This window comes from Protopterus annectens, chromosome 2.part0 (assembly GCF_019279795.1).
Source record: "Protopterus annectens isolate FY-2018-M chromosome 2.part0, PAN1.0, whole genome shotgun sequence".
Lineage (NCBI taxonomy): Eukaryota > Metazoa > Chordata > Ceratodontiformes > Protopteridae > Protopterus > Protopterus annectens.
The window spans coordinates 387,984,784-387,998,658 of record NC_056728.1 but is presented as its reverse complement, the minus strand read 5'-3'; the positions used below and the strand labels follow the sequence as shown (position 1 = coordinate 387,998,658).

The following is a 13,875-nucleotide window of genomic DNA, read 5'->3' as shown; positions in this document are numbered from 1 at the left end:
AGACTCCCTATATTTTGATGTCCTTTAAACAAGCCTCTGGGAAAGTCTGAGGCATCTGTTGAAACCTTATGAATGTGGGATTGATCAAGGAAAGGAACCTTTGGATTGAGTCCTATCTGACTGACTTCACAAAGTACAAGAGAGGTATTAGAAAAGTGAGGGGATGACCGTGTTTTGTCCAAAAAGATTTCAGGTACCAGTGTATCTTCCTCTTGTGGAGTCTGGCATATGGAATCATTTGAAATGTGGATCTCATGAACCCCTGGGCTCTCAGAATCACTCTTGCAGAGGTAATTTGAAGATATGAGACAGACAAAAAAATAAGCAGCCAGGAACTGAATTTTTCCTCAGGAAAAAAAAAAGGCCATCATTCAGGAAGTATCCAGAAGACATCCAAGGAATAACAGAGACTGGTGGGGTACTTGATTTAATTTCTCCAAGTCTTCTGGGTTTCTAATACCATGATGGGAATGGACCTAATTCCTAAGTCAGGGTAGAAGTTCAAAAAATTTGTATTGTTTCAGTCTATGATGTTAGTCAAAAGTGCTTGTCACAACACCCACAAATGTGCTCAGAAATTACTCCTTTTTTAATTCATACAGAGTTACATCTATCAGTAGCACATCTGAATACAACTGTAAATTATTTTTTATTACACCAGTTGCTCCTACTGGAACTGTCTGGGTGCCCTTCTTCTACATTGCTCTCACTTCTGCCTGAAAATACTGATATTTTATGACTTTGTGTCTTTCTGCACGTAAGACACTATAATCACTGGATGTGGCAGTTTCAATGATCAATGTTACATTTGTCTTTTTTCCCTACACAATTGTATCTGTTTTCTTGCATCTGTTTTTTTGAACTCTTGGTACATGGCAATCATTTTCCACAGTGCTTTGTGGTTCACGCTTCCAACAGTTCTCAACTACTTCAGTACTGCAGCACATGCAAAATCCCTACTGCCAACAGTCTTGCCACATTTTTGTGCTTTCAGTAAACAGATCTGCCATGAGTGTATCATACCCGGCAGAAAAATGTGCAACAACTTCCACTTCTTTTTTACAGAACCTGTATTTGTCTGTTTCTCCTTCATGTCTAATGGACTTTATAAATCAATGTGCATGGAGTCCACTATCCTGGGCTGCCATTATTAACCTTTCATCCTTTGGTTTCAGTTCACCTCTCCTTAACCACTCCTGTGTCAAATCCTGATCAACATAAGGTTATTCCAGAGACCTCTGTACTTGCCATAATATTTATGCCTTTTCCACATTCCTTTTCCATTTCATCCGATCCCTCTCCTTACATTCTTCATTTTGTTTTTTGGCACGTTCAGTTGCTGTCTGATATTTGTCTACTTCGGGTTTGATTTCTATTCCCACTGAACACTGATATGCTTTTGCAAACTAGGCAGAGAAGTAATCTTGCACTTCTTCTCTTCATATTTTAAAACTTTTATGATGTTTGAATCTAATGAAGTCAGCAGATAAGTATGCAGACCCACAACTGCAGATCTATATAAGTAATCAGTTTTGAGGAGGTCCATACTTCCCTTCTGAACGAGGCATATATACTCATGATACACACTGATTTTTATATATCACTTGAGAAGCATGAAGTATTTTTCTTGTTTTCCTGTCCAACTGATCCAATACTTTTTGGGGTCAGTCAATCACCCCAAAACTGGAAGTTAGAACAGAAACACCAAATTGGTTTATAGACTGGACTTCATTCCTAAATGTTAAGGCTGTTTTCAATATTAGTTTTAGTCTTTTGATGTATTCCTTACTGAGTTTTATTTGCATTTGTGCATGTTTTATTACCGATCCTTCATCAATTCCCAAATAATTATATAGTCCCATCTGCTCAAGTTCCTTTATTTCACATTCCTGTACCAGACTGATATTTTCTTGGTACTGCAACTTTCCTGTTTTAAATATTGCTTTTGCACATTTATCAAGGCTAAATGACATTCTTATTATCATCTGAGAAAGTTTTAACTACTTGAAGTTGTGCTTTCAATCCCTCATCTAAAGACCTATATAGTTTTAAGTCATCCACAAAAAGTAGATTAAAAGTATTTAAATAATGTTGTTTTCTGGGAGCCAAACTGTAACCACTACCTAATCTGTCAAGTAAACAGCTTAATAGGTTAATGGCATGACAAAACATCATCAGTGACAAAGAATCACTCTGAATTTTTATCCCTGAGATAACAGTTTGCCCTTTGTCACGGTTTAACCACAAAGTGGTTTGCCATTTTCATGGTCAACGTAATCTAACTAGTCCATGTAAAGATGCATCTTATAGATCTGTAAGCATTCCTTTATCAATAAATGTGGGGTGCTGTCAATATATATATATATATATATATTTTTTTTGTAATCTATCCATGCTATACTTACATTCTTATCTATTTTACAATTCTCTACTATGGCTTTATTTAACAACAAATTATCATTTGTTCCGCAGGACATTCTTCAGTTACTTTTTTGTTCTATTGCCATGATTGTTTTTTTCCTATATGACTATAAACTGTGTCTACATCAATTCCGGTATAGTTTGTGCATCATGGGAAGGCAAGTTAATGATCTATAGTTTTTAGGATAGCTTACAGGTTCACTCTTAAGCAGGAGTATCGTTTTTCTGTTCATTAACCAGGTTGATGTCTGTTCTGGATGTGTGTATAAGTAATTCTTACTCAGGCCTAAATCTTTATGTACAGATGTTAACATTTTTAAGCCAGAAGTTAGGTATTGCACCTAGGCCTGGGGTTTTCCACTTAGGAGCTTTTTTTAATTTTGTTTCAAGTTTTCTGGCTGTTACTTCATCCCATTTCATATCCTCTACATTTAAACTCCTTAGTGTTTCACTTAATTTTTTCTATCCATTCAGCATCTTTGTTATGTTCCACAAGGTCTTCATGAATACTTCCTCAAAATGTGTCTATTTCTCCTTTCTTATGGTGTTTCATTTCCTTTGCTTTGTTTCCTAGTTCTCTATAAAACTTTTTTTTGGATCATTAATGAATTGCTAATTTTGTACTTTTCCTTAATATTTATCTTCATATTTTCTATGTTTTTCTGCCTGTGATGACATCTTTAATTTATTATTTGCAATGAGATCCTATCTGTTTTGATACTGTGTATTGCCTTTAACACATCTATCTTTCTAAGCATTTTTGTTGAACTGTTCCTCCTTCTATAATCTTCTATCAATGACGCTTCCTGTCTTAATTGTTTTATAGTTTTCTCTATAAGATGCATGCATGGTGGCACTGTATTTTGTTAATTTCTTTCTTCTATTGCTCTATTTTTTTAGTAAGACTTTACCCGTTACTAATTCAGCTGCACAGTATTATAACATCTTTATTTCTGTTACAGGTTCATAGGTAAAAGTACTAGGCTAGCTGCCCCTGCAGGCCATTTATAAGCCTAGCCGGTTTCTTTTTTGTGCTTGAAAAAGCCTATCCGATTTGGTTATAGACTGGCCTTATCCATTCCATCATCGATAGTTATATATTATCCCTAATGAGAATAACAGGGATCATGCTATAGATAATTTGAGGGGACCCATGCATGGGGTAAAGCATTTAGGAGCTGCCAGGGGCAGTCCTGGGGTAACATTTCTGTTTCCCAACCATACATCTAAGTTGAGCTTGAATATGGACAGGGATGAACTTTGCTTTATGTGGATGGGGAATCTGTTGCTTAGCAGCTGTATCATCTGAGAGATATACCTGTCCATCCAAACCATTTTGTTGATGTTGCAGAAGAGGTTAAGATTCCTAGACTGAGTATTTCTGATGCCATCTGCCTTGCTGATATGCAGTAAATCCATCAGTAATGGGTTGGAGGATTCCATGTATTCCATGTATGCCAGAAACAGGTCACTAATTAGTAGTCTGTAAGACAATGAGTATAGTAACAGGGCTTTGAGTCAGTCTATATCACACAGATTTCTCTTAATAGTCCTGATTACTGTATTCATCTGTTTTATCAGAAGGCAGGCTACTGGTCTAAAATAAGCCTGTCAGGAAATGAATTTTTCCTGTGGAAAAAAAGGTCAATATGCAGGAAGTATCCAGAAGACATCCTAGAAATACCAGAGACTAGGAGGGTTCCAGTGTGATGTCTTGATGTTCAAACTGAATCCTAGTGGAGAAAACGTTTGGTTGTGAACTATAAATCTTGAAGAATCACTTGAACTGAAGAGGTCTGTATCAAAAAATCTCCTAAGTATGGACAGATGTGGATATCTTACAGCTTGCAGAAAGCTTTAATAGTTGCTAAGCATTATGCGAAAACCCTTGGTGCCAAAGTCAGATAAAAAAGGCAAACAGTAAATTAAGAGTGATACCCCAATGTATACAATCGTAATTTTTTTTTTTTTGGTTTGGATGAATGGGGATCCACAGATCCACAGATAGGCATCTTTCAGATCCAACATAACAAAAAAGGCTGACATCATGAACTCTGGTACTTTCAGAAAGGTATTCTGAATAGAAGGGCTCAAAACTGGCCTCCATGTTCCTTCTTTTCTTAGGAAAAGGAAAAGTCTCTATTAAGAACCTTTTCCTTTTTGATGGAAAGGAACATGTTCTACAATACCCTGAAGGAACAGGTTCTACAAAATTAGAAGTAGCAAGTGTTGGTCTGAGAGGACACGAGGAATCCCTGATGGCACTGAATGGGGGGTTCCGGTGCTGTCTGCACACATTCTCTATTATGCTTAAAACCCAAGTGTCTGATGTTTATTTTTCTCCAAAGAAGAAGGAAGAGAAAGTGTGTCTCCCTGACAGCTTAGGGAGGGGTTTGCCAAAGTGGAGGGAAAGGGAAGAAAGCAAAAGAAAATAATCAGAAATTGGAACTTTTGTCTGAAACGGCTCCCTTGAAGTCAGACTTGGGTGTTTCCTACCATTATTTTCTTAAGAGATTTTGTGCGGAAGGTTTTGGGGTTTTATGTAAAAAAGGCCCAGATTTTGAGAGCTAGTTCCTCAGAATCTTAGGAATGGGTAAAAAAATGCTGCTTGAAATCCATCATTATTTTCTTCCTTTCCTCTAGTTTCTTGACAATTTTAGCAGAAAAAGAGCCAAACAAGTTATCCTTATCAAAAGGAGCATCTAGCAGTTAGTACAAGACAGGTGCATCTTCTTAAATGTGACCCTGTAAGCAGATATTGTACAGAAAGCATCAGCAGCATCATAACCACATTTGATGGAATGCCTTGCTCCTTCTGAGGCAGAATTAAGGATATTCCGTATGGAAAACTTAAAATCTGAGTCAGACATGCTAGCTATTGTCAAAAATAGAATGCATGTACCTGGTCATCTTAAGTCTGTAATTAATATCAGGGGAAAGACAGAAAGGCAGAAGCATAGACTTTCATACCATCACTTTTCCTGGCCCTACTGTTCTTATCATTTGGTAATGCATCAGTGGAAGGCAGCAATTTAGAAGATTTGTCTCATTCTGCAGAAACAGCTGCAGGGTCAGAGGAAAGTTTTCATATAAGTACATATAGGTGTCATGTACTTTATAGATCTTGCCTGGGTTCTTACTTGTAGGAGGCTATGAATCCAGAGACAAAGAAGCATCCTTAAAGGTGTCTTCCAAAGCCTCTAAGACAGGAAGATAGCACAGTGTTTTGGAGTTTCCATATGCATCAGATCATATCTTTTCTGAGACTCAGAAATCTGTTTGCCTTCCCAGTTTACGTTTTCCATCATCTAATGTATTGCTTCTCCAAAGATAAACTCTTCATGAGGTGATTCTGAAGACATAGTGTAATTTTCTTCAGACTCAAGCACAATGGGTGAATGGATCTGGGAATAGTAATTCAGACCTTCCGAATCAGATTCTGAAGAAGTATCTTCTTCAGAGAAAGACTACCTATTTCTTTTATGCAAAGTAGAAATGGGGGGAGAATAAAACTGAGAAGGCTACAAAGACATAAGGGCTTTGAAAAGTCCTTGATAAAGTAATTGCTATTGCAGATCCATAGGAAGCGTAACAGGAGGGAAGGCATGTTTGGTTTTCAGTTTTCTCTTTTTTTGGTGTGTCCACACATATTATATGAGTAGCAACAGACCCTGGACATACCTCCATAAGGGTTCCTGTTACTTCTCAGTCAAGTACTTTAGGAATTCCCCCAGATCCCTATTAGCCTTTGTTCTCCTTTCATAGTTGTATCAGTCATCTTGTTAGCCAGTTCAGACATGCGAACACTCTGCGATCCTGCACCGTTTCGGCTGCCCAAAAAATGCAAACATCCAAAACAGATATAACAGTCAGAAGGTTTCTGGAATGATCAAGCAGCTCACTGACTGAAAGAAGACTGAAGTTCTGGGTCTTCTTTAAAACTTTTTGGTTTACTTTATAAAATGATGGGAAATATCTTAGCACATGTCAAAGACTGAAGGAGTTTATTCTCAATATAAAATATGAGGGGAAAACAAACAGCTTCTAATAGCTTTAGGTAAAAAAATATTGACCCTTTATATTTCTGTTCTGGTCCTTAGCAAAAAAGGCACTTAGAATATGTATCTTTGTTAAGGATTTACCAATCACAGTCATACTTCTCTTTCTTAGATGACATGAAAAAAAAGGGTCCCTAACCAGGTACTTAGCTGTCGTTAACGGCAGTAGTTGAAACAGGCCATATGGCTGCCAGACCATGATGTGAACAAACTGGTGGCAAGAAAATTCTGAGGATTTACTTGCCCGTACATTTCTTAAGTGCTAGCATGTAGTTTCACGCACAAGTCATATGTCAGATGTGCTGCATGAAAGGTGGGTGCCTAAGCTTCTGAACTTTTGTAGACTGGCCAAACATACTGTATTCTTAACAGGGTACATCCCATAAATAAGAAATACTGAGACAATGATCTACCAATGAACACTATCATATGACACTTTGAAAGGACAGCTCTTCTTGTGGGATTGACTAAGCCTAAAAAGTGTGAATGGGAATGAAGGGGAGAGGTCCTGAAAAGTGGAGAGGACATATGTCCTCTTTAAGAAGGTAGCCACAGGGACCTATAAAGGCTACCAGTCTTTGAATGGGGCATCTAGTATGGACTGCCTGAGCTAACCCTTAACAGAATGGCCTCAGTCATCCTATCCTGTGCAGACACATTTCTGAGGTTGCTGCCCTGACCACCTTTTGTCCAGACTTAGCAGGAGTAAAAGCTTTTCCAATTCCAGATCTAATGAAAACTGTAATCTGGACATCTGACAAACAGCAGAAGGTTCTATGCCCCACACTACAGTGAAGAAAATTTCTTACCTACCATATCCAAGACTTTAATGTTTGATGGTGACATGCAGTGATCTCTGGGTATTGTGCTGGACCAAACAGATCAAGGAGTCCACTTGATGATTTCTATTAAGGCTCTAAGCTTATCAACTAAAGGCCTGTAGAGCAAATCTATTTTCTTAAGAAATGCTGGAGTGGCAGTTGGGTGTGTCTATCCAGCATGTGCACCAACCTTGAAAAGGGGTTCCAGAAAAGAGGTGATCAAGGCATGACCAGCTTCTTCCTCAGATATTCATCAAGAGATTTTGGGGTTGGGGTTAGAGAGGAATACTGCCAAAAATACAGCCCACAAAGAACATATAATCATCAATGTTTCCCCAAAGGAAGGGTAATCTGATAGGCATCATCTTCACCTGATTCCAAGACAATGGGCTCCAAATACTCAGACTCCTCCAAGAAAGACAAAGGCAGAGAGTCCCCATCACCAACTGCTCCAGAAGAGATACGCTTGTGCACACAACATATGTGGAGTTAAGAATGTAAGAGGTAAATGTCAGCCACTGGTACTCAAAGGCAGCAGAAGGACGTCAGAGATGTGCAGCAGGTCCAGAGCTGACCATGTTTTCTGTGTGTGTGCACTTGCACCTACATAAGACAAGTCTCACTAGACTTCAAATAACTGTCTAAACTGTAAGGCTTGAACAACATATGCCCTAGCTTAGAAGGAGTTAGAGAACCTTCCTGAAACTGAGTTTTCATGCTTTTTGCACTGGATCGTAGAAGGAAGGGATCTTAAAAAAAGGGCCCTTTATCCTGATTACAACCACAAAGTTATGGCCAGGTATGTGAAAGATTTACTGCCTAATATCAGGCCAGTCTCTACAACAGTCTGGCAAAATGAATGGGAAAAGGATGTTTACTCTACTCCAGAGTGCACCCACCAAAGTAAAAACGGACAGTGCACCTCTTCTGAGTGGGTCTCTCGTCTTTCACGAAGGTAGGCATGACTTCAAACTGCAACAATTAAGGGCATGCCTGCAACATATGAGATAAGATAGACATTTGTGAAACAGTTTACTCTGAAGGGTGTAAATGAGGCCTGCCCTCCCTTTGTATTGTCTTTTGATGGTACACTGGAAAGGACCAGGATCTCTATGTGGGGACACCCACCTCCCCAACAATCCCCACACAGGACCATTTCAACCACCACTGCCCTCAGGAGTAGTAAGATAGACAAGAAGATTCTTCATCCACTGCCTTTAAGTGGCTGGGATGACTGATTGCAACTAAAAGCAGGGATCTATGTCAGTTGATCGAGTCTTCCGAAACTTGAACTTCATATCGGTGAGACAATATGATCAAATTTCTGAAAACTCAAACATAAAAAAAAAAAAAATCTTAACTTTTTTTTTTACATTTTTGCAGGGGTGCAAGTCCCCCTGCATCCCACACCCCCTGCAAATTATATATACCAACTCCGAGATCGCACACCATTCAGGAAAACAACAAATTTCCCATTTCTCATTGTACCGAGATCTTCATTCAAAAGCTTCAAGTTTTTACAAATTCAATCATATCGTCTCACCGATATGAATTTCATGTTTCTGAAAACTCAAGCAACCTGATAGGGATCCTAAAGGAATAATGTTGGTTCAAGTCCTGGCCTGTTTTGGCAGCCACACAAACACTCTAAATATTTATTGCTTAATGCACACAGCACAACAGTTTTTGCACAGTGCAAACCAGAATTATGTTCTGAGCTATGTGAGTAGCAAAAGAAGCTAGTAGGATTATTGGTTAGGACGTTTTCTACTAAAACATGTTACACCACAGATTGCATTGACAAAGGAAGCATGTGCCCCCCCTCCCTCAGCACAGAATCTCTAAGGAAAAACTGCTGACTTGAAACAGAAGAGATGATTAACCCAACTGTACACCTAGCAAGATGTTTTCCTGTTGTTACAATTTTCCAGGTAGAGTGTACCGGACCCTATAACATGCATATTGTAAGGGTAACACTAATGTTTTAAATATAAATGGATAATTCAACATTTCATGGACTGCCCAGCCAGATATATCCATTAAGGTTGCAGACAGTAAGTTGGTGCTATATGATGAGATAAAACTTTGCAAACAAACTAATCATTAGACATTTATTCATTGAGCTCACCCATCAGCAAAGGATCTTTTCATCAAATCTGGCTAATTTCTCTCAGAGTTGTTACAGCAACCAAGAGGTATGTAAGGTGGATGAATTCCTCCCCAGGCTACTATTTTTTTTTCTACACGGGGGGGGGGTGGGTTGTCTGAACTGGCCCACCACCAGAGATGGACCTACCAAAAGGCACTGTAACCAAGCAATAACCACATCTCTATATCACATTTTCAGAAAGAAACGAGACTGAAAAACTGAAAATACCTTACCTCACCATCAGGACCTAAGCCTGAGCCAATTTTTTCTGTGCTTTCTTCTGGTTTCTTTACAGCAAAAACAAAACAAAAAAAAAATAATTATAATAAAATAAAGTTAGTCTACTATGTAGATTTCACTTATAAGTCAAGAAACTTAAGACAACAAAAACGCCTTCAAGAAAAGTATGTAGGATACTTCCAGTAGCAATGCATCTTTGAGAGAATTTCAGTCAGCAAATAAATGCAGGCAAAACTTAGTTCACCATCAGGTGCATCTCATATCAGACATGGGACAACTCCCAGTGACCCTGTCAGTTTGCATTAATTAAAGCACATAAATAATAGAAATTGTGAACTCTTTCCCCTGGAGGAAAATATTTTTAAAGAAAAGTATAGTTATGTAAGCATACTCACCACAACAACAGAATTTCTAACAGGAAAACTCCTGCAGGAAAACACTATATGTATAGGAAAGAGCCAAAGGCAATACCCAGCTTGATCATTATCAGCAGACGTATGTCCTAGGAATGCAAAGATGCAGTCTCATGCCACGGCCATTTGCAGGGAAGCTGGCTATAACAGAGTGCATGGGACATCTTTCTCTGGTCTTTCTGGTGTTCAGAAAGTAGCAGACAAAGTTCTAATCTCAACAAATTCTCCTGGGGAAGGCTAAAGGAGCAATTAAAGCCTAAAGTATAGTGCAAGAACTTAAGGTATAAAACAACTAAAACACTAAAGGTCTGTAAATGCATAACTAAGCAGGGTAAAGGAAACACGCTACAAAAGTAAAGTTGTGTAAAATCTTACTATAACAGTAGATATCCTTCTCTTCACTGTTGCAGTATCCTTTACCTAAGGGATCTCCTGCTAACGATAGCTTAATACCAGGTCAGTATAACAAAGCCTTTAGTTTTTATAGGTAGTGTATGTCGCACTTGTGCTCCCATGGAAGGCATACGGCATAAAGGTGACGTACAGATGCACACACTCAGAAATGCAAAAGTACAAGAAGGAACAGAACGCCCTTAGGAACAAAGATAACATATGCATCCAGAAGGAGAAAATGAGCCCTCGGCCCGGGGGGGGGGGGGTCAAGAAAAGTACAGGGCAAAAGGTAGAGCAGAGGGATAAGAGGGAGGGATTGAACAGTGCAGCAGTGAAGAAAAGGACATCTACTCTTATGGTAAGATTTTGTGCAAATGTACTGCCTTTCCATCTCACTGCTGCATTATTCTTTACCCAAGGGAGAGTACAAAAGCTCAAAATGAAGCCTGGGAGGAGAAAGGTCCAAAAGAGCCCTCTACAAACCCATGCAGGATAGCCCTGGCAAAGCCTGCCCTGGCCCTGGAAATAATACCCAACTTACCAAGTAGAACTCTCAAGGATGGAACTGGTATTCACACCCTTGAAAAAAGCACTAGAGGAGGCAACTGTCCTAGCAGAATATGCCTTCATCAATGAGAAAAGTTATTTTCCATGAAAAGCAATAACTGTTTGGCTGGCTGCTTTATACCTACAATCCACTGCATTACAAGCTGGGATATGTACAATCTTGCAGTGTTAAAGATAGTATTGCATTTTATTTTTATATTTATTTGTTCAGTGAATATAGTGTTTCTGTCTGCAATTCTATTTCTTTCATTGAATACTGTGAGCTGTCTCTCTCTCAGCAAAGAAGTGGGTGTTACTGTTGTTCCACTTCATTCATATTAAGTGTTAACTCTTAGCCTACAGGTTTAATCTGTGGTTATAAGTGCTAGTCATATATCTTTGAAATCATTTCAGCAATAGTTGTTTGGCTGGCTGCTTTATACCTACAATCAACTGCATTACAAGCTGGGATAAGTACAAACTTGCAGTGTTAAAGATAGCATTGCATTTTATTTTTATATGTTCAGTGAATACAGTGTTTCCGTTTGCAATTCTGTTATTTCTTCCATTGAATATTGTGAACTGTTCCCCTTCCCTGTTGATGTCTTCTTCTTATATTGGTGGCTTTGCAGTTGCCCGCCCCTACTGTAAATTTGATCTGGGACACTCCTGTCAGTCTATTGTCATTAGCTCATTTTACCTCATACAAAGAAAACATTTGAGAAGGCTAACCCACTTAGTTTCCTAGCCTTCTGCTTCTCCCTTTCCTTTACAAAAAAAAAAAAAAAACTTTGCTAGAAACTCCCTGTGTTCTGCTTAACTGTAACAAAAACATTCACGCTTGTTTGCTGTCTTTCCTGTAACTAGTCTAGTCCAGATAACAGATTTGCTGTATCCAGGACTGTTTGTAAGCTCCTGAGCCCTCCAAGCCTTTCTGTGTTGGAGGGAAGCCTTCTAGCTCATCAGTGGGAGTGGTAAGCACTAAGTAGCCTATCTACCACATAAGGAGTGGTTTCTGGCCCAGAAATTGTAGTTTACTGGCTGTTTGGGGAGTCTTTCCATCTCTCTCAACTTTCTGATCTAAAAGCCGCATTTGCAGTTGTTTCTTTCCAGTAACTCGTCTACATCAGATACAGATTCTTGGTTTTAGCACTTGAATTTGCTTTTTCGTGCTCAGCACGTGTTCAGAACTTGTTGTAAGCACTAAATAAGCTACAAATTACTGCAGCACTCAACCTTCCTCATTACCTAGAGGAAAACAGTTTTTGTATTTACTTTCCTCACTTGCTTAGAGAAAAACAGCTCTTGTACTCACTTTCCTCACTTATCTAGAGGAAAATAGTTTTTTTATTTAGGCATGTCCAAGGGTCAACCCCCAGTGTTCTCTCCTGTCTATCTGATGAATCTGGGCATCTTGGGGCAATGTAGCAATTGCCTCATGTACACAGACAACCCTCTCCTCCTACCACCCAACACTACAACTTGTGAGAGATGCACTTATCTAGCCAAACTGGAGGTAAAGCTCTCTCCATCCAAGACTGAACTTGGCAGTCAAGAGGAGAAGGTAAACACTTGCACCACAACACACACATCACATAGTCACACTAAACCTACACCACCAAACTCCACACATAGAAACACAGAAACATTCATGGAGCTTCTCAATAAAAATCTGCTCAAGCAACAGAGACCTCCAAAGCAGAAATGCAATCAACCTCCACCCCCCCCACACCACTACCCAAATGACACATAGCCCACAGACTCAGTGTGCCACTCAGCCACAGCCCATAAGGCAAAATAACGTACCCAACACACTAGTCATAGGTGACTCTATAGTCAGGCCCACTGATGTCCCACTCACCAGGCTAAAGAAGGAGAAGATTTCTGTCAGCTGCCTGTCGGGTGTCAGGATCCGCCACATAACCCATGCATTCAGGTCACTCCACAACAAATACAAATATGACTCTGTCATTGACCATGTTGGTGTGAACGACCTCAGATGTACCTCCCTGGACTACATGAAAAGAAACATGGAAGAGCTCTCTGATCTTGTAGCCCAGGCAGGTATGGCCCTAGCCCTGAGTAGCATCCTGCCATCGCCCAGAATGATATCGCAGTACAAGGACAAAATGATTGACTTCAACAATTGGCTAAGCTTCTGGTGTCATTCTAAGGGGATCCAGTATTCGTCTGCCTAGGGCGACACGGTCGACAGACCACAATGCTTTGCCACAGATGGCCTGCACCTGTCACCCCTGGGATTCCGGATACTGGCTAAGGCTCTTGACGCCCCTACAGTGCCTTTTTTAGGCAAGGTTCAAATAACAAATTCACCACTGTAACAGGAACAGGAAAGCAAAAACTGAGGGTAATGCTACTCAATGCTAGAGATCTAAATCTCAAAATGCACTCCCTCAAGGCACTCCTTAAAATGGAGAACATCGATATCTGTGCAGTGACTGAGACCTGGTTCAAGGCTCCAGAGTGCACCCCTGTATTACCAGGCTATAACTCATACCACACTTTTTGGCCATCTAATCTGGACCGGAACACCAGAGACGGAGATGTGTCCATATTCATTAAGGATATCCACACCTCCAGGCTAGTTGCTCAGCACAATGCATCCAAGGTTATCCAAGTGCAACTAACTCTGAGCAAAACTGCAATCTAAATTGTAGCTTGCTACAGATCCCCCACCATTTATTATTTATTTATTTTACATTTGTTGACCGGGCTGGTCCAACTGGATATATGTCCATTTTCAGTGGAGGCCCAGGGAGATTTTTGTCTATTATGCAGTTACTTTCTTTTTGACATATGAGTATCATGATTCC

At 39.6% G+C, this 13,875-nt stretch overlaps 1 protein-coding gene across 2 annotated transcripts in view; it reads right to left on the bottom strand.

Annotated features, from left to right (window-relative positions):
- The window catches only part of LOC122793098 (probable global transcription activator SNF2L2), a 2,696,898-nt gene that overhangs the window by 1,704,297 nt on the left and 978,726 nt on the right, over nt 1-13,875 (bottom strand). For both annotated transcript variants that reach the window (XM_044060828.1, XM_044060829.1), the window contains exon 11: nt 9,683-9,736. In XM_044060828.1, coding sequence (XP_043916763.1) covers nt 9,683-9,736 — 54 coding nt within the window. The remainder of the gene's footprint in view (nt 1-9,682; nt 9,737-13,875) is intronic.